Genomic DNA, 20959 nt, shown 5'->3' with positions numbered 1-20959 from the left:
CCAAGTACACAGCCTGCTCCTGACCATCCCCTCAGAGCCCCCTCTCAGCTGCTCAGTTGGCTGCCCATACTCCCGCAGCAGATCTTGCCTCTTCAGGGATCTTGCCTCCTCGCTCCAGGCCTCTACAGTTCCCTTGTTCCAAGGTTCCTGCCTCTTCACCCAGGCTCCTTCAGCCTCCTCTTCTCTAGGCTCTTGCCTCCTCAGTTCAGGCTCCTCTAGCCTCTTCTCTCCAGGCCCCCTGCCTCTTCGCTTCAGGCTTCTCCTGCCTCCGTGCTCTCAGGCTGCAGCTTTCTTGTGCCCCCTCCTTTCCTCTGCTTCAGTTCAGCCTCTCCTGCAGCTCCTGTTTTCTTATCTTATTCAAGATATCTTGTATTTCAGTTGCTGCCCTGGTTTAAGGGCTGATTTACAGCAGATCAGTTGTGGCACATTTTGTTATCTCTAGTGTTCTCTGTATGGCTCTATAATTTCAGTTTGTTTGCATCTTCCGCTGCCATTTTTAATATGGTATCAGAGCACCAGAATACTCTCTGATCTCGGAACTTCTATATTGATGAAGTTGAAGAAGTTTGTCCTCGTCAGCAACTCTCCTTCCCACTGACTACAGAGCTCTCTTCTCCCCCCCCTATATATTTTTTTTTGCTGCCTGTCGGCAGCCCTGTTCTAGACCTTGATCTTTTCACCAGCCCCGTTCTCTTCAGCCCCTTATTGCTGTCCACTCCCTGGTTTCAGTTATGGCTGATGAAACAAAGGATTCTACTCCGGATCCTCGCGTTTCCCCTATGTCCAGTTTCTTTCAAGAGTTTGACAAGCCTGTACGTATTCCCACTCTTCCTACATTTCCAGATGCTTGGCAATTAGATGGGACCAACTATTCTCTTTGGAAAATTCAGATGGCGTCTGTATTGGAATCTTATGATCTTGCTGAGTTTGTTGATCCCGGGATCCCTCGTCCGTCACCTGAGGAGGAGCCACATGCTTCTCTTATCTGGGATAAATTGAATGCTCGTGTACGCTCGTTCATCTTTCTCAATTGTCAACCAGGGGTTCTCAATCATATCAAGCATCTTACTTCTGCACGTGCTATTTGGGAATTTCTTGATGGCATGTATCTTCGCGTCACTCCCATGAAACGTATTTCCTTGGAAGTTCAGCTTCGTCGCCTCGATCCGACTACTTCCCCCTCCATACGGGACCACATCAACAAAATGCAGAGCATGCATCAGGACATCCTCCATGCAGGCAAGGCTATCTCCTCCGAAGATATGGCTATTACTCTCTTATCTCATGTTATTACTGACAGTCGATATGCAGCATTCTATTCTTCTCTTATTACCTCTGGCCGCCTCAGCACCATCACTTGGGAGGAACTTGTCCCCATGATGATGGATTAGGAGGAACAGTTCACTAAAACCTCTGATGGTTCTTCTGAGGCTCTTGTGGCTCACCGTCCCAAACCACGATCCAAGAATGCCCCGTCCTCTGCCAATAACTCATCTCCTTCAGATCCCTCCAGTGACCGTCCTGCTCCCAAAGGTAATTGCAATCACTGTGGCACTCCTGGCCATTATTGGCGCAATTGTCCCTACCGCAAACACAAACGAGCTGACGCACCCCTGGCCGCTGCGGCTGATGCTTCCCTTACCCCTACTCCTGCATTTGTTCACCTTGAGCTCTTGAATTCGGTACCCCTTCCTGCAGCAGAGTCATTGGCTCTCCATAGCTCCGATGCTCGTGAATGGATTGTTGATAGTGGGGCCTCTCGGCATATGACCCCCTCCTCCTCGCTGCTCCAGGATCTCACTCCTCATTCTGGTCGTGTCTGCATCGGCGATAAGCACTCGATATTATTCCTGATGGCAAAGGGGGTAAACACTCTTCTCGTGTTCTTTATGTTCCGTCTCTCGGCTTTCTTCTTCTTTCGGTTCATCAGATTTGTCAAAACAATATGAAAGTTGAGTTTGAAGCGGCCTCTGTCACCATCCGCGATCGTGCCACCGGACAGCCGGTTTGGACCGGCCATTCTACTAATGGTATCTACAAGCTTGTCGCCCTTCCCTCCCTTACAGGAACCTCTCTTGGCGACCTTTGGCATTATCGGTTTGGTCATCTACACATTGATGCTCTCCATCGTGCTTTCCGTGATCAGCTTGTCCTCGGCCTCCCTAACGTCGGCACTCGCCAAGGTCTCTGTCCCTCTTGCATATTGGGCAAACAACATCGCGAGCCGTTCGCTCATCATGCCTCTCGCCGTGCCACCGTTCCGCTTGGTCTTGTTCACCTCGACCTATGTGGCCCTATGCAGATTATGTCACTGGGGGGAGCCTCGTACTACATGCTCCTTGTTGATGACTTCAGTCGCTATTCTTGGATCTATTTTCTTTCCCACAAGGATCTGGCTTTCAGTCGTTTCCAGACCTGGCTAGCCATGGTGGAAAAAGAATCCAATCACTCCCTCAAAATTCTTCGTGCTGATAAAGGTGGTGAGTTCACCTCTCTCGAGTTTGATCGGTTCTTGAGTAGTCATGGTGTCAAACGGGAATTTGCCAACACAGGTACCCCTTCTGATAATGGCGTGGTTGAACGTAAACATCGTACCGGTGTTGAAATGGCTCGGACCATGCTCACTCACAGTCAACTTCCTCAGTCTCTTTGGGCCGAGGCCATGATGACCGCCATCCATACTCTTAACCGCTCTCCGACATCAGCAGTCCCAGGCATGACCCCTTATCAGGCTTACTATGGATCTAAGCCCGATGTTTCCCATTTTCGGGTATTTGGCTGTGATGCTTATGTTCATATTCCTAAATCTGATCGTGGAAAGCTTGATCCTAAGTCCCACAAGCTCTTGTTCGTAGGCTACAACTCCGTCTCCACTGGATATCGCCTCTATGATCCTCGCCGCCGCATTATCTCCGTGAGCAGGGATGTCCTTTTCGATGAGCAGGTCCTTCTGCCATCCTCCGACTCTCCTCCTGTTCTTGGAGATCCGTCCGATGCCCCGGAGTCCTCTCTCCCTCCACCTGCCTCGTCCCCCGTTACATCACCTCCTATTCTCTCTCCTCCGCCTCCTTCTCCGGCTCCACCCTCGTCTGCTTCTCCTTTGGGAACCCTGCTCGGTACGTGTTTCGCGATGGCTCATTGATACTCTCCGCTCCTCCGGTCTTGAGGATCCCTACTCCGAACCACACCCTGATGATGGGCCTCGTCGCTCTCATCGCCATCTCCCACCGTCCTCTTCTGATCCCCTCCATGTCAATTACGCCCTTATGTCTCGCATCCTCGCCACTCGTGAGCCCACTACCGTTCCTCAGGCTCTGGCCCAGCCTCATTGGAAACAGGCTATGGAAGCGGAAATTCATGCTCTTCTTCGGAATCACACCTGGGACCTTGTCCCTTGTCCCTCACACCGTTCCGTAATTGGTGTCCGGTGGATTTTTAAAACAAAATACGCCTCTGATGGTTCTGTCGACAAGTATGAAGCTCGGCTGGTGGCTAAAGGCTATGCCCAACGACCCGGCATCGACTATGGGGAGACCTTTGCACCTACCGCCCGGATGAGCACCATCCGAACGATCCTTGCTCTTGCAGCCCACCATCAGTGGCCCATCTTTCAAATGGACGTCAAATCTGCATTTTTGAATGGTGATCTTCATGAAGAGGTATATGTGGATCAGCCACCCGGCTTCATTAATTCTCGTTCTCCTTTCATGGTCTGTCGCCTTCGCAAGGCCCTCTACGGTCTCAAGCAAGCTCCTCGGGCCTGGAATCAGCGTATTGATACCTTCTTCTGCCGCCAAGGACTTCTTCGCTCTCTGGCTGATCCCAATCTTTATCTTTTTCATGAAGGACAGCTTCATACTTTCATCATTCTTTATGTGGATGATTTAATCCTCACCGGGAGTCATACCAATCATATCCTTGCCATTAAAGTTGCTCTTCAAACTGAATTTGAGATGACGGATATGGGCCTTCTCCATTTTTTCTTGGGTCTTGAGATTTGGCAGACTAAGAGGGGGTATTTTGTCTCTCAGCAACGCTATGTTCACGAGCTCCTCGAAACTTTCCACATGGCTGACTGTCGGCCCATCACTTCTCCCATGGATCCCAACTCTAAACTCTCTGCTTCTGGGTCCACTGCTTATCCTGATGCCTCCCTCTACCGCCAGCTTGTTGGATCTCTTCTCTGGCTACTTAACACTCGACTGGATCTCGGCTTCTCTGTCGGCACCCTCAGTACCTTCATGCAAACCCCTTCGCTTTCTCATTGGCAAGCTGCTCGATGTCTCCTCCGCTATCTTCAGGGGACCTCTACTTTCGGGCTCTTATATGCTGCCGGTGGTTCCTCTCCTTTCCCGCTCACTCTCCGAGGTTGGAGTGACTCCGATTGGGCTGGCGACCCCGATTCTCGCCGCTCTACCACGGGCTATGTTTTCTCCTTTGGCTCTGCGGCTATCTCCTGGTCCAGTAAACGCCAACCCGCGGTCGCCCTATCTTCCACCGAGGCTGAGTATCGGGCTATGTGTAGTGCCACCTGTGAGGCTGTGTGGCTTCGGCGCCTTCTTCTCGATTGTGGTTTTCAGCAACCCACTCCTACCACACTTTTTTGTGACAATCAAAGCTGTATTGCCCTTGCTCGCAATCCGGTTTTCCATGCTCGGACAAAACACATTGAAATTCAGTACCACTACACGCGAGAGAAGGTTCTTGACGGTACCATTGTGCTCCTATTCAGCACCACTTCCGACAACGTCGCCGACATATTTACCAAACCTGTTTCTCCTCCCCTTCTCCAACGTCATTCCAGCTCTCTGGGTCTTGTGCCACACCTTGGAGCTGAGAGGGGGTGTTGAGAATAGGCATCTCCAGGGGTGGCTGGCCGACCAGCTCCCACGCAGCCAGGGGGGCCAGAGGGGGTAGGCTGGCCGACCAGCTGGTCGGCCCAGTTGGCTGACCGACCAGGCTGGTCGGTCTAGGCAATCTGGCCGACTCCCCCCCTGGCCTGCCCTATAAAAGGGACTCCTTCCCTTCACTTCCTTCACCACTCCTTGCAGCTCATCAAGGCCCAAGTACACAGCCTGCTCCTGACCATCCCCTCAGAGCCCCCTCTCAGCTGCTCAGTTGGCTGCCCATACTCCCGCAGCAGATCTTGCCTCTTCAGGGATCTTGCCTCCTCGCTCCAGGCCTCTACAGTTCCCTTGTTCCAAGGTTCCTGCCTCTTCACCCAAGCTCCTTCAGCCTCCTCTTCTCTAGGCTCTTGCCTCCTCAGTTCAGGCTCCTCTAGCCTCTTCTCTCCAGGCCCCCTGCCTCTTCGCTTCAGGCTTCTCCTGCCTCCGTGCTCTCAGGCTGCAGCTTTCTTGTGCCCCCTCCTTTCCTCTGCTTCAGTTCAGCCTCTCCTGCAGCTCTTGTTTTCTTATCTTATTCAAGATATCTTGTATTTCAGTTGCTGCCCTGGTTTAAGGGCTGATTTACAGCAGATCAGTTGTGGCACATTTTGTTATCTCTAGTGTTCTCTGTATGGCTCTATAATTTCAGTTTGTTTGCATCTTCCGCTGCCATTTTTAATAGTTTCGTCATTTGCGCTGCCAGCCAGCCCTTGCCTCGCCATTTTCGCTGACAGTCCACTCCCTATTTGCAGCCCTGGATACCACCTTTCCTGACAGTCTGCTGCCCTCTCCTTGTTTCGCCATTTTCACCCTGCCAATTCAGCACTAGTTGCCACATTTCGCGCGATGAAGACAGCCCGTTGACAGCCCAGACCAGACAAGCCTCGAGCACTCCTCGCAAAACACTGCAACATGGACCTCCGGACAACGATTTGCAGCCTTCTTCTACGCAATCACTTGGCAGATTAAAGTATTGCCAGGTGGAGTCTTTCCAATCTGCTTTTTACGGATTCTTTTTAACAAATTACAGCAAATGAAAGAATCCACATTAAAGCATGGAAACCCCTGGTAATTCACCCGGCCATTCAAGGACACCTCAGGCACCTGCTACTACACAATATCATGTTCAAATTGCACAGCCAGCCCATTTTGGAGCCTTTGCATCTTGGGTCTTCTGTGTCACGTGCCCTCCGAGTGACTTGGATCACATCCTCTACCTTCTGCGTGAGGCACCTCAATTACATTATTTCCTCAGCACAGTACAGGTTGTGTTCCACGAGACACGAAGATATCCGGAACACGATATTCCTCAGGAGTTTGCTGTTCATTTTTGGAGAGAGTTTTACCCTTCACCTTCGGCATCCCCAGGGTACTCTCCTCCTCCTTCAGCTCCCAGATATCCTCCTCTACAAGGTGTACCCTCTCCAAGTCAGTATTTACATCCTGAAGGCACTCCCTCCCCTGGATATCCTCCTCTTCCGACAGCAGCTCCTTACCCTTTTTCAGATCCGTGGACTCTGCTACCTACCCCTGTCTTATCACGAGCAGTAACACCTTTTTCAGAATCTCCAGTGTTACCTCCGAGAGGACCTCCCTTACCAGATTTCCACGGGTGGTTCCATCCTGCCTCGCCTGCCCCCTCCAATATGAGCAACCTCAGGGAGCAGCCCGAATCCTCTTCCAGGAATGGTCCAAACTAGAGCGCAAGTTCGCGCTTTTCTTACAGGGATTTTCGACATGTCGCACCGCTCGCGTGAAGCCTCTCCCGAGATTAAAGAATCAAGTCCCAAAAAGACCCCTGAAGGCAACGTCCAAAGTGAATCTCTATTACAACTTCAAATATCTCAGCTTCAGGACAGCATCTTCGACCTGGTTCAAAAAGTTCAACAACTCCAAGATTCTCGAAGTCCAGCACATACAGAGGACGACGTGACGCAACCCGACGACGATGCGGACTCTTTCCCACTAGAGGTAGAAAACACTGAACTGCGTACTCTCTACCGATTACTTCAAGCTTCCAAAACAAAACGACTTGACGTCAAACTTCCGGAAGCCTACACTGGTCAACGTAATTGCCGAACTGTTGACCAATGGCTCGCTAAAATGCGCATGTATTTTGACACTGTTGACCTCACGGAAGGCAAAAAGATCGCCTTGGCCGCCTCCCTCCTGAAGGATACAGCATTTCTATGGTGGCAAAGACGCTTAAAGGACGGAAAAAGTGTGTTAACTTGGGAACGTTTTGAACACGTGCTCCGTAAGCAGTTTGTACCTGCCAATGCGGACTTCCAAGCACGATCAAAACTTCGACAGTTGGAGCAAACGGGTTCCCTGTCTTCTTATATCTATCAGTTCACCACATTGGTGCTAGAGATTGATGGTTTAACTGAGGATGACGCAGAGTGCTAATCGCACACAGAACTCTCCTATGGCCAAAGGTGCTCGCCCTCATGATAACACCAGGTTTCGCAAAAACTTCGGTAATCAAGGTCAGCGACAGTCTCAAGATCCCCAGAAGCCTCAGAAATCATTTGCTGGATTCCAACAGAAGCACTCCCCCAAGGATCGTGTTTCTTCTTCTTCACAAAGTCATTACCGACAGCCCCAACATAAAGGTGCGGCCACTGACAAGAAGAACAACTCCAGCACAAAAGGACTTTGTACCATCTGTATAGGCGACCATAGATGGTTCGATTGTCCCAAGTGACCAAAGCAAAATTCTAATATGGAACCTAGCACTTCCCCAAAAGAAGATGCTACCTCAGCACAAGACAAGAAAGGCAAAGCTGTTCGAATGGCGAATACCATCCACCTGAGCCTTGCCAGCAACCCCGAACCTTCCTTGGCCACTCAAGTACTTTGTGTTCAAGGATCGATTCGTGGAACAACGGTCACCATCCTCATCGACAGTGGCTGTTCTCATAATTTCCTAGCCAGTTCTGTGGTCGAAAAACTTCGGTTGACCACCAGTCCTAGTCTCATGGACTATCAGATTGAACTCGCAAATGGAACAACTTTCTTGTGCAACACCAGGATTAAAAACTTGTCTTTTCGCATCCAACATTATACGGACAAGTTGAACTTCGACATCATGCCTCTTTCTCGGTACGATGTCATACTCGGACAACAGTGGCTCTACGACTATGATCCATCAATCAGTTTTCGCAGCCATACTATCCAGTTTGTCCACCAGGGAAAACTTATTGAGCTAACTGGTTCTAGGGACTCTCCTTCAACCCCAGTTGCCTCTGCCCTACAAGTAAAGAAGTGGGTTCGTAAACGCCAAGTAAAGACTTCACTTCTGTTGGTTACGGCAGTAGAGGAGACACCAACAAAGGATCCTCCTGAATACCTCAACCAACCTTTTTTCCAACCCTACCTGGATCTTTTTCCACAGGAATTGCCAAAGCAGTTACCACCTCGACGACCAGTGGATCACCCAATCGAACTTATTCCAGGCAGTAATCCACCGTCGAAACCTCCTTATCAGGTTTCTCACACTCAAAATAAAGAAATCCAAAGACAGGTCACCGAGCTACTCGACAAAGGTCACATTCGGCCCAGTCACAGCCCTTTCGGATCTCCTGTACTACTTGTGGAAAAAAAGAACAAGTCAATGCGCCTCTGCATCGACTATCGAGCCCTCAACAAGCTCACTATCAAAAACAAGTATCCATTGCCTCGCATTGATGACCTTTTCGATCAACTTCTACACGCAACACAATTCTCCAAGATTGATCTTCGTTCAGGTTATCATCAAATACGCATACGAGAAGGCGATGAGTACAAGACAGCTTTTCGAACAAAGTATGGACACTATGAATGTTTGGTCATGCCTTTTGGGTTAAACAATGCCCCGGCCACATTCATGACATTAATGAACGACATCTTCAGGCCTTTCCTCGATAAGTTCGTCATCGTTTACCTCGATGACATCCTCGTTTTCAGCAGATCCCTACTTGAGCACAAACAACATCTTCACCAAGTTTTTGAAGTTCTCCGTGCAAATTCTCTCTACATCAACATTGAGAAGAGTGAGTTCTTCAAGACCCAATTGGAATATTTGGGACATGTTATTTCAGCTCAAGGTATCTCTGTGGATCCCAAGAAGGTCGAGGTAATCCGAAACTGGCCTACTCCTAAGAATGTTCATGATGTCCGCTCTTTTCTCGGATTGGCAAACTTTTACCATACAAAGGTCTATTAGTTTTCCGAAATCGCAGCTCCTATGTCCGAATTATTGAAAAGCACAGCAATTTTTCAGTGGCTTCCCGAAACAGAGTAGTATAGTTTCCAACAACTCAAGCAAGCACTCACTACCACACCAGTTATGGCTATTGCTGACCCAAATCTTCCATTTGAGGTCATGACCGACGCTTCCGACATCGCTACAGGAGCAGTCTTGATGCAAGAAGGCAGAGTTATTGCTTTTGACAGCCATAAACATTCTGATATCCAAACCCGATATCCGGTCTATGATAAGGAGTTTCTTACTGTTGTACATGCTTATCGCTCTTGGAAACATTATCTCATGGGTGCCGACTCTGTGGTCAAAACAGACCATCATTCTTTAAAGTACATCTTTACTCAGCCAGTCATGAATGCTCGACAAGCACGCTGGGTTGAGTTTTTGGCCAACTTTCACATGACCATTGAGTACATTCCAGGACTACGCAATGTAGTTGCAGATGCTCTCAGCAGGTTACCTCTAGCATCAGCCATGGTAATCTCTACATTATCTGTGGATGTTCCGAATTCATTCAAAGGAAAGTATTTCAACGATAAAGACTTCGGCACAGCAGTACAGGTTCTTTCAAAAGATCAACCTTCGACTTCCGAACAAAAGATTTTCTCATCCTATTCTTATACGGACGACCTTCTGTATTATCAAGATCGCGTCTATGTACCACATGACAAGGATGTTCGACGTCTTTTGTTAAAAGAGCATCATGTAGTTCCTTATGCTGCCCATCCAGGCATCAATAAGACTTATCGGTTACTCAGTGCAACATACTACTGGCCTCAGATGAAAAGAGATGTCATCAAAATGGTTACATCTTGCTTATCCTGTCAACAAATGAAAGCAAGTCGACGACTTCCAACATGACTTCTTCAGCCTCTTCCAGTTCCAACTGAAAGGTGGGAAAGTATTTCCATGGATTTTATTACAACACTACCACGATCTTCCCGAGGTAACACTCAGAGTATGGTAATTGTTGATCGCTTGTCCAAAATGGCACACTTTGTTGCTTGCAAAAGCAGTGCACAGGCCCCGGACATAGCCAAACTCTTTATACAACACATCTTCCGACACCATGGATTACCCAAGAATATCATATCCGACCGAGATCTTAAGTTTACCAGTCACTTCTGGATTTCACTATTCGAATCTTTGGGTACTACTCTACTGTTCAGTTCAGCTTACCACCCATAATCAGATGGCCAGACTGAAAGAGTCAACCAAGTTCCGGAAGAAATGCTTCGACATTATGTTCAGTCACGCCTAGCAGCTTGGGAAGAGTATCTACCCACTCCTTGAGTTTGCTTATAATAACTCTTTCCATAGTGCCATCAGCATGACTCCATTCCAAGCAGCTTATGGACACACTCCGATTGTACCCTCAAATTTTGTACTTCAACATCGAGTGGCCCTAGCTGATCAACTGGTTCAAGAAATGCAAGACATTCTACTGCAAGTCAGGGATCATATGCGAAAAGCGCAAGAGCGGTATCAACGGTCTGCCAACAAACATAGACGTCACCTGGAATTTGACACTGGTGACATGGTGCTATTATTTGTAGCCCCACATCGCTATAAGACGGTTAAGTCTGTGTTTCCTAAGTTGCGACCAAGATACTATGGACCTTTCCGGATCGTCAAGAAAAATTCACCTTTAAGTTATAAATTGGAATTACCACTATCATGGGGTAAAATCCATCCAACATTTCATATTTCTTAGCTAAAGACGTACATTCCAAGCGATGAAGCAGTTCCTCCTGCAGGTGATTATGTCCCAGAAATCGAAGACGATTATGTTCTCCTTATTCCTGAGCGTATTCTGGACCATCGACAGCAAGAGACTCGACATCGACTTATCACGGAATTTCTTGTTCTTTGGCGAGATTTGGACGACTCCGACGCTACTTGGCAGTCTGATGAAGACTTACAGCAGTACCCTGATCTTTTACAGCAGTATTTTCAGAATCTACCATGATATTTTCTACATCAGTTCATTATCTCCACCGGGGTCTTCTTTTGAGTGGGAGGGGATGTCACGATCTGTGACGTATTCCTTTCTCTTTCTAGACTTATGGATGGTTTAATGAATGGACACTTGTGGAAGGGTATGACCTTTCGACGGGACACTTGCCCTTTCGACGGGACACTTCCTAATGAGGCATAACCTTTCACAAGAGACATTCTAATGAAGAGACATTCCTATTGTAATGTACCCTCTCATCAAGGGTCACACCCTTCACAAGGGGTACACACCTCTTCATGCACATACCCTTTGGAGTACACACCTTTTCATGTGTGACTCTTCACTCTCTATATAAGAGAGGCCAAATTGTATGGATGACAATCACATCCACCCTACAGACATTCAAGCAATACAGTTATTCCTTGTTCTCTGCTATCTCAGTCTCTTTTCTGTTCCTTAGCACAGTTCTAAATATAGTAAATCTAGGATTTCTTACAATGGATAAGTGTCACCATTCTCCTTGAATCCCTCCTTTTAAAACTACAATTATCTAATTTGAAACTATGCCATTTATGGTTGAAATGGCAAATAAAGGGTAAGATGCATCGATTTCCTTTTCAAAAGAATTGTCCAAAACTCTCACAAAGGAAATTGCAGCTAGTGCACAGTGATATCTGTGGCCCAATGAGGACAAATGCCATTGGAGGGTACAAATATTTCATGACCCTCATTGATTATTTCACAAGATATTGCTAGGTATATCCTTTAAAAGCCAAATCTGAAGTTTTCTCATGCTTTCAGAGGTGGCTGAATATGGTTGAGAATGAATCAGGATGCAAGCTTGTCACCCTCAACACAGATAGGGGGGGAGAGTATATGTCAAAGGAGTTTGATGCATTTCTGTCTTCACAGGGCATTATTCACTCATGCACTACTCCTTACACTCCTCAGCAGAATCTTGTTTCTGAAATGAAAAACAGGTCTACAATGGAGATGGCCAGATGCATGCTTAAGGCCAAGTCTTTGCCCAATAAATTTTGGCTTGATGCAGTGATGTGCGCCAACTATGTGCTGAATAGATCACCTACACGGGCATTGAAGACTTTTACACCTTATGAAGCATGGAAAGGCAGGAAGCCTTCACTTTCACACATGAGAGTTTTTGAGTCTCTTGCATATGTTCATGTACCATCTCAGCTGAGACATAAGCTTGATGACAAGGCAATCAAATGCATATTTATTGGTTACAGCCAGGAGAGCAAAGGGTATCGGTTATACCAACCAAATACTGGGAAGATTATTGTCAGTAGAGATGTAATCTTTGCTGAACATTCAGCTTCTCCTCGTGGACTGCAAAGCTAAGCCAGATGTTGGCATGTTTGATGCCTTTGAATCTTGGTTACCTCTGCCATCCTCAGAAGAGGACTTTGACCAGCAACATGAGCCTCCTGCAGGCCCTCCACCAAGCAATAATCAGCCACTACCTCATGCTGATTTGCAGGTTTCTCTTCCGGCACAAAATGATCCCACTATTCATGATGCAGTCATTGAAGAAAGAGCTGTCAATAGACAGCAAAGGCAAGTTCCCAAATGGCTTCTTGATACATTGAGGGACAGCAAACAAGATCAACCTTTTGCTGCCTGGACAAGATCAGGGAATAGACAGCATGGTCACTTTCTTGAGTTTGCACTCCTTGCTACAGCTTGCAATGAAGAGCCTTTGTGCCATAAAGATGCTTTTGACAGCAAAGAGTGGATGGATGCAATGAGAGCTGAGTTACATTCCATTGCTAAAAATGACACATGGGAATTAGTAGATCTCCCTCCCGGCAAGCATGCCATTGGAACCCGGTGGGTCTACAAATTAAAAAGGAAATCTGATGGCAGCATAGATCGATACAAAGCCCGTCTTGTTGCAAAAGGGTATGCCCAACAACAAGGCATTGACTTTGAGGAGACATTTGCTCCCACATCCAGGATTACTACCATTAGATGTGTCATTGCCATTGCAGCCCATCATCATTGGCAAGTGCACCAACTTGACATCAAGACTGCTTTCTTCATGGGGATCTGCAGGAAGAAGTATATGTCACACAAACTCCTCGCTTTGAGGTTGTTAATTCTGAAAATAAGGTATGCCGGCTTAGAAAAGCCCTTTATGGTTTGAAGCAGGCACCCAGGGCATGGTATGCCAAAATTCATGCACAGTTACTATCCCTTGGTTTTCAGAATAGCCCCACAGAACCCACTCTTTATGTCCACAAGAGTGGATCTGATTTTTTAGTGCTGATTTTATATGTGGATGATATGCTCATCACGGGCCCAGATACTCAGCAAATTGCAGCTTTCAAGGCTGATTTGCGGCAGATTTTTGACATGTCAGACATGGGACAGCTCCATTATTATTTGGGCATTCAGTTTGCTCATGTTGAGGGGGGTATCATGACGTCTCAGTCCAAGTATATTGGACAGCTCCTTGATCGTTTTCAGTTCGAGGATTGCAAGCCGATCTCTACTCCAGTGGATCCTGGCTTCAAATTCTCAGCTCATGATGGGAGCCCACCATGTGTTATCACTCTTTATCAGCAGGCTGTTGGATGCCTTATTTATTTATGTCACACCAGACCTGACTTACAGTATGCAGTATCTCAGCTTAGCAGATTCATGCACATGCCCAATTCACAGCATTGGCAAGCAGTGAAGAGAGTCTTCAGATATCTTAGAGGCACTCATGATTTAGTCCTCTTCTATGGTGATCAGGGTTCACTTACCATGCATGCTTACACAGATAGTGACTGGGCAGGATGTTCTGACACCAGATTGTCACATATTGGCAATTGTTTTTTGCTTGGCAATTCATGTATCTCTTGGGTCAGCAAGAAGCAACCAACAATTGCCACATCTAGCTGTGAGGCTGAGTACAGGGCAGCTTTCACCGCTATAGTAGAGTGTGTTTGGCTTCGACAGTTACTTACAAATCTTGGTATTCGCCAGACATCCTCCACTATTGTCTACACTGATAGCCAGAGTGCTTTAGCCATTGCGCGTAACCCAGTGTTTCATGCGTGTACCAAGCATATTGAAGTTCACTATCATTATGTTCGGGAGCGGTTCTCAGCAAGAGACATAGAGTTGTCCTATTTTCCCACAGAGGACAACATAGCAGATATGTTTACAAAGGCACTTCCTCGTCCCATGTTCGAAGTCTTCCGACAGGCTTTACACTTGGTTCCCTTTGTTACATGATCTGACATCCCTTGTACATTCATAGGTGGCTATATCCTTTTGGATGAACATGAGCCACCATGATAAAAAAATACTAGGTATTCCGAGACGTTTCCAGAATACTTCAGCCCATCCCATGAAGGGGGGTTTGTAGGCCATCTCCTGGTGGTTCTAGTGATGCCCTATAGGCCATGGTATGTGCCTTGTAGGCATAAATATAGGCACTTGTAGTGTTAGTGCCTTTTAGGCCACACAGGACACTTAGTCCTATGTGACACCTAGGACACTTAGTCCTAGGTCTAGGTACTTGTACCTTGTACTCCTTTTTTTTTCATTATCCTAGTTGACATGACGGCTAAGACTTGTGCGACTCTTTGCTACGTGCACTCTCTCTTTCATTCGATCCTTCACTTGGGCTTTCCCCCGTTCAGCATCATCTCCTGATTTTGTGCGAGAGTCAGCGCCTACTCATAATCCGGCGGGTCGAGGTTTCAAATGGTAAAATGTATGTTCGTGTCCAAACCTCGAATGAATTGCTTCATCTTGGCGCTCTTCGTCACGCCCAACTGTTGCGCTAGTGTGATGACCTTATTACTGTATGTCAATACCAGCAAACCATTCTGGGAGAGACTAGCGAACTCATCCTCCAGGTTAAGCATATGTTGGGGTGGGAGAAAACGGGCTTTGAGGTCGGCCACAAATGTTGCCCAAACGAAATTCGTCTTAAATGTTTTTGGGTCAGTATGCTTACTAGCCCAATGCTGTCACCAAGTCACGTCTCACTTGTAAGATGAGGGGCTGCAAGGTGGACTTTATCTTGCTCATCTTGAATCCGCGCTAACATAAAACGAGCTACAAATTGATGAATAAATTGCAAAATTGCTGAATGGTCACACTTACCATCATACTTAACAAAATTTGGAGTGGACCGAGTGAGTGGTGTTACCTTTGTCGATGGCGAAGCTGTGGCGGAGACGGCCGTTGCGCTCAAACTTGCCTGCATAGCAGCTAACATCTGTTTGTGTTGGAGAAGCATCACGTCTCGCTCTAGCTTTTGTTGCCTCTCTGCCTGGGTGAGCTCTGCGCGTTGCAGTGCCTCCTCATTTTTGCGTTCCTCACACATCAACAAGAGCGGTTTTTCAAAATCTATGGTTCCTCTTTCTTTCAGTGGCTTTTCTGCTTCTTTTTCCTCCAGACGTTATTTTGTTTGGTTCAGCTGTCTTCTGCTTTCTTCCAGCTGGGATGAATGTTCTTCGAGTTGCTGCAGCAGGACCCGATTCTGCTCTAGAAGGTTCGCCATCACTTCTTGAGCATTTGGCAGAAGGGTATCTTGTTGGTAGTATTTCTCCCCTTCCATGGCGCTTGATTGTGTGTCCTTTCCACCATACACTCGCGGTAGTCAAGTTGGATACAGTCCGAAGCTCTGATACCAATGTAGCATGCAACGGTTATCTGATCGTGTAATTCACAGCAAGACCTTCTTTAAACACACATGACTCATACACATAGACTAGTACTAGATCACCTAGTACTTCACACTAGCACATCACTTCACCACACTCTTTGGCTATGATATCTCCAACAATCCTCTGCATGGTGGTAATTCATATCTTGATCACTGAGCCCGGGGTCTACTGAATCAGCCATAACTGAAATCGAATCTGATGAAGAGAGTAGTCTAGAGAAGAGATGCAACAGGTGGGCTTAGAGCTAGGAGACTAGAACAGAGTGAAAGTTGGCCAGATAGGAGGTGACGAAAGAAAAGAAAGGCTGGCCGAGGGAAGGATAGGCTGGTACAAAGCTGACGATCAGCCATGAATCACTAAACCCTGCTAATCCCGCCCCTAGCTATGGCGTACGGTCATTTGCAATAGGCCGTATCACGTGATAGGCTCCTGAACAAGATGGCGGTGAGAGGCTTCATGCATGCGCGGTCCATGGGCTTGGGGTAAGAGGCTAACTGTCCGAGCTATAAGGTGGGTAAGCAGGCTTTTAGAAAGCCCTGCTTTTCGAAAGCCCACCTTCCAATTTTGGAGGGGTGGTGCTTTTCTTAGCCTCTAGGCTCCCCCGAATAGCTCTCGGCCTAGGTCACGATCTGGCCCTTGCTTGTTGCGCACCTCTCCGCGCTCCCCTTTTGCATGCCATCACGTTCCCTACGTAGCCAGCCGTACACGGATCTCTTGGGTCCACCCAGCTCTACGCTTGCCTAACCGCTCCTTTCGCACCTCTCCACTCGGACCTAAGTGCTCCCTCCTAACTACACCTCTCTCTCTCTCACATAGTCCTTCTCCTCTAGCAATGAATTCACCCTTCTCTCTCTCTCTCTCTCTCTCTCTCTCTGTCTCTCTCTCTCTCTCTCTCCTTCCTTCATTCCCAATCCAGACAACCACAACCTTGAAACGATGAACCAACAAGCACTTGCAGGGCATGAACATGAATTTCGAATTTGAGGCCTACCTGGAGAAAATTACGTCGAAATTTACTTGTAATAGAGATTCCTAGCTCAGGATTTGATACCAACTAACACGACCCCAGCACTCCTGAAACCTCTAATCTGCAAGCAAACACAAGACCACACCAAACGTGAGGAATCTGAGCAAGTTGCTCGCTACCCAACCATGACATCTAAGGGATGTGATCTCGAATCTGGACGGGATGAGCTACTGGCACGAACTCCCAACCTGATCCTAGCTAGCATGGTGTCCCATACCACCAGGTGGCGCCTAGAGGCCTTGGATTTGCTTTTGGGCCTTGGGCTACGCTAAGATGCATGTGTGCGACCGCGAATCAATCCAGGATCAGACCTAGCACTTGGGAACGAGACTTGCTTCCATTGGCTCCCTGAGAACTGAACCTTTGGGCCCTTATATAGACTTGGGCCGAATGCACCAAAAATAATGAAGACCTCTAACTGGTTCGTACCCTTGCCACTCAACCTGAGAATGAAGCCTGCCTAGCCCTAAGCCTCCCTAGCTACTTGAGCTAGTCTTGTGTACCCAAGTACATGTGAGATACCAATCCGTGCACATGACAAGAGGGCAACATGGTGGGCGAGCGGATGCACATTGGTTGGGCGCAACGGGACAATGGCCTCCAAGGTCTTTCCGAGCATGGAGTTGTCTCCCCATTGATATAGAGGTGGTAGAAAATAAAGATAGAGGTTGCTTGCTGTAGCCAACTCTCGTGCAACAACGGAAGATTGTGTAAACGTTTGCCCAATACACAGTGCTAACTCAAATCTCACTCTTTTCCTTATTGTGTACATAGGTGAATATAGATGGATGCAGACAGTTACCACATGAGAGTAGAAATAGTAAATATGTATTGCTCCAAAGAAGGACAAAACCTTGCACAAAGGTGTGTACAGTGTGCCTCCATCTAGCAGATAAGATGTGGACCCTTGGCACCACAAAACAGGTCTACCTTTCCTAGCACCACTTATCAGCCTGTTTGCTCTCCAAGTGCTTCGTAGAAGCAGTTGAACTGAGAAATTTGTTGCGCAGTTGAACCGAGAAATTTGTTGCCACATACAGGTAAATGATTGAAGTTAGCAATATGTGATCCCATTATAACATCTTACATATGATGCATGCAATATTGGTAGACCCACCCCTGACCAGGAGAGGGACCTTCTCCTCAGTCCTTGGCTAATTTTGAGACGTTTTGTAGGTACAGAAAGGCCCTGCTATGCGTGCTTGAGTTGGGGAGTTTTACCTTGTCGGTGACAATCATGAGGTTAAAGATGCTCTTTTTGTTGGACTTGTTCCCAAATTCATGTAGCTAAAGGCACTTAGGCTCTGGCATCTTATGTTTTGCTTCTTTTACTATTTTAGTAATACGTTTCCACTGGCAGGAAGAAAGCCAGCTATAATAAGTGGAAACATACAGTTGCATTTTCTGTTTTATGTGCTTTAATAGTGCTTTGGTAAAGACATTCGGGATTATCTCATTCAGGGGAGCAGATAGATTAGTAGTGTACAGTGTATGCACAGCTAGATCGAGAAACAGGAACTGGTCACGATCAGATATGATATCATGGATTGGGGATACTTATTAAAAATAGATTCTGGAGTCTTTGCCTTATTGATGTGAACCATATTCTTATGTTTGAGTATTGTGTGCTTGTCTTGATGATACACCCTGTTGGATTTACTATCTTCTGGTAAGGAGTGTTTAACCTTGACAATGTCCAAAAAACTTCTTTTCTACGAGAAATAAAAATCTTCTTGACCTTTTTGAGGACATGTTTCTATGCTTGGATATTCATAATCTCGGTGAAATAGCTGAGCAGATTTATTTTGTGTCCTAGTGTAAATTGCTTTGTCCTGTGATGATTGATTGCATCCTTTGGGTTTCTGTAGCACGTGAGTTTGCTTGCCTATTTGTGTGTGGATGCATGAGGAAGGAAAGTATAGAAATTGAAGATGTGGATATGTGGTTGGATTTCCAACATAGTCATAGACGTTGTGCCATTCCGTCTTAACATACAAGAGATTTGTTGCAGATGGATTAACCTCAAATTGCTGTTTCAAAATGCTTTTCTGGGACGTAAATGCAACCTGAGGAAATCTGTAGAGCTAGCAGGACTGCAATGGACAGGGCGTGCACATTGTGGATTAGATGATGCTACGAACACAGCCAGGCTTGCCTTAGAGCTTATGAGGCGAGGTACAATTCTAACAGTTACAGGTTCATTGAGTCACGCTGATGAAGAGCCTCCAGTCTTCGTAAAAATAAGGCGACCTCAATTGCCTAGAACAGATTTGCAAGTAATGCTGGGTGGTAATGATTCACAAAGTCCCAGTGGTACTGCAAGTGGGAGTGCTGTGAAAGTCAAAGATTTTGTGCTGTGCTTCTGTGGTGTGCGCAGCAGGAAGCGGATGGTTAAAAAGCCTGGCCCCACTTATGGCAAGCTCTTTTTTGCCTGTGGTATGTGGACTATGACTGATGGTGACCAATGCAATTTTTTTCAATGGGTTCTGTCATGAACCTGCTATATCCGCACAATCTCCCATTATTGAAGGCTTACTGCTTTTGCAATATGTGAACCCACAGCATACACACTGCAAGGAGTTTCCCTCCTTGCTGTCTGCTGATAGCATTGTGCAATACAATAGGAGACGTTTGGAAGATCTTGTCTCATAATAAGTTCAACACCATTTGTTTCTTAATATGTTGATGCCTATAAATCCTCCTTGGTGATCAAAATGCCCTTCATGCCAATGTTGCACAGGGCATTTGCCTGTCTGAACTGAAAAATAGCCACCAAGGCTCCGTCTGCTCTGATGACATGATTTTGTGGTGGATGTCATGGTTCTTGAGTTCCTTCAGGAAGGGCAGTTTTAAAGGACCTTTTATTTTGATTCAATGATTTAGAAGTCAATAGTCAAAGGTTATTTACCCATTCTTGTTATTTAAATGGCGTGATGTTCTATGATGGCATGATAGATGACATTCTGGTTTGGTGGAATGTTCTTTGAATGCTGAAATGTTCCACTTTTTTCTGATTTTTTGAAGAACTTTTGATAATAGAGCAAATGAGTTTGGTGTTAAGTATGTGCTAAGGGAAGCCTTGCTTTCGCTTTCAAAAGAAGAGGAAATGTTATCTAACAGATTGGATGTATCATTGAAATGCCTTGCAAATTCAATCTACAAGTATGGTACTTCCTCACGTCCATATCTTGACCAAGAGATCTTACCATGCAGATGGCCACTTACACATGCTTGTAGTGTGAGCAGGGATTATACCATTAGTGGTGGTCTGTGGAGGGCCAAGATGGATACTTTTGGCAATTTCTTGAATGAAGTCATGCAACCTATCGATTTTCAACATTTCTCTATCGATTTTCATCATTTCTCTATTGCTTCTCTCCTTGGTAGGAGTGCATTGGGGAGCAAAGTGCTTTGGGGAGTATTAAGGTCAATATGCAGTATGGATTTTCAGGGTCCCATTTATTGTTGAATGAATAGTCCTACAACTACATTATTGTCTTCTCATCTTTCAAGAAGGAATGAAAGTAGTGTGGATGAATATGCCCTCATGCCTTCACCAACTCTTTGTAGGTATTTCAAGAAACCTCTTACAATTGTATGTCTATTAGAGTTTGAAGCATTGCGTGCTTTCCTTGTATCCACCTACTTCCCACATCTCTTATGAGATCATCAATTGTTTGTAGATCTTGTTGCCTTAGTTCTCTTGATGCTATGCTAAATACTGAAGCAATGGCCCCATGCGTAAGATTCCAAGCACAAGCCCGATTTGATCTCAGGGAAGATTTAATGTGCACAATGAGCATAGCACAAAAAGAGAACATAAAAACATTCCTATTTTTCTCTCCAACAATTATCTACCCTTTATCCTCAAAACAAGTGGAAGGTCCCTTTTCTAAATGCACCGCTATGGATTGCTCGCATAATGGATGTTACCACTTGGTTTTTGTTATGTTGGTTAAGGAATCAATCCATGGCTTTGTATTAAATTTGAAACCATGCAAACATAAATGGCTTTAAAGAAAGTTTTTTCCTTTATCTTTAGGAAGTGTTGTGTTTAGATCCATACCATCTATAATTAGAATATGTACTTATCTAGCTATGAGCAATGGCTTGTTCCTTCCAAAATGCATTATTTTGCCTTGAATACCAAATATG

The 20959-nt window shown here is 46.2% G+C and overlaps 1 protein-coding gene across 2 annotated transcripts in view; it reads left to right on the top strand.

Moving 5' to 3' along the window:
• LOC147900036 (uncharacterized) overlaps positions 1-19715 on the top strand; it is a 32975-nt gene extending 13260 nt beyond the window's left edge. The window contains exon 4 of one of the 2 annotated variants that reach the window (XM_087377459.1): positions 18816-19715. In XM_087377459.1, the coding sequence (XP_087233585.1) occupies positions 18816-19299 (484 nt within the window). In that variant the 3' untranslated portion in view covers positions 19300-19715. The remainder of the gene's footprint in view (positions 1-18815) is intronic. The other variant, XM_087377460.1, reaches the window with a different exon arrangement.
• Positions 19716-20959: the final 1244 nt, after the last annotated feature.

The sequence above is a fragment of the Dipteris shenzhenensis genome, chromosome 7 (assembly GCF_047967505.1).
Source record: "Dipteris shenzhenensis isolate YYH24624 ecotype China chromosome 7, Dip_SZ_1.0, whole genome shotgun sequence".
NCBI lineage: Eukaryota > Viridiplantae > Streptophyta > Polypodiopsida > Gleicheniales > Dipteridaceae > Dipteris > Dipteris shenzhenensis.
The sequence above is the reverse complement of the archived record's forward strand: the minus strand, read 5'-3'. Positions and strand labels throughout refer to the sequence as shown.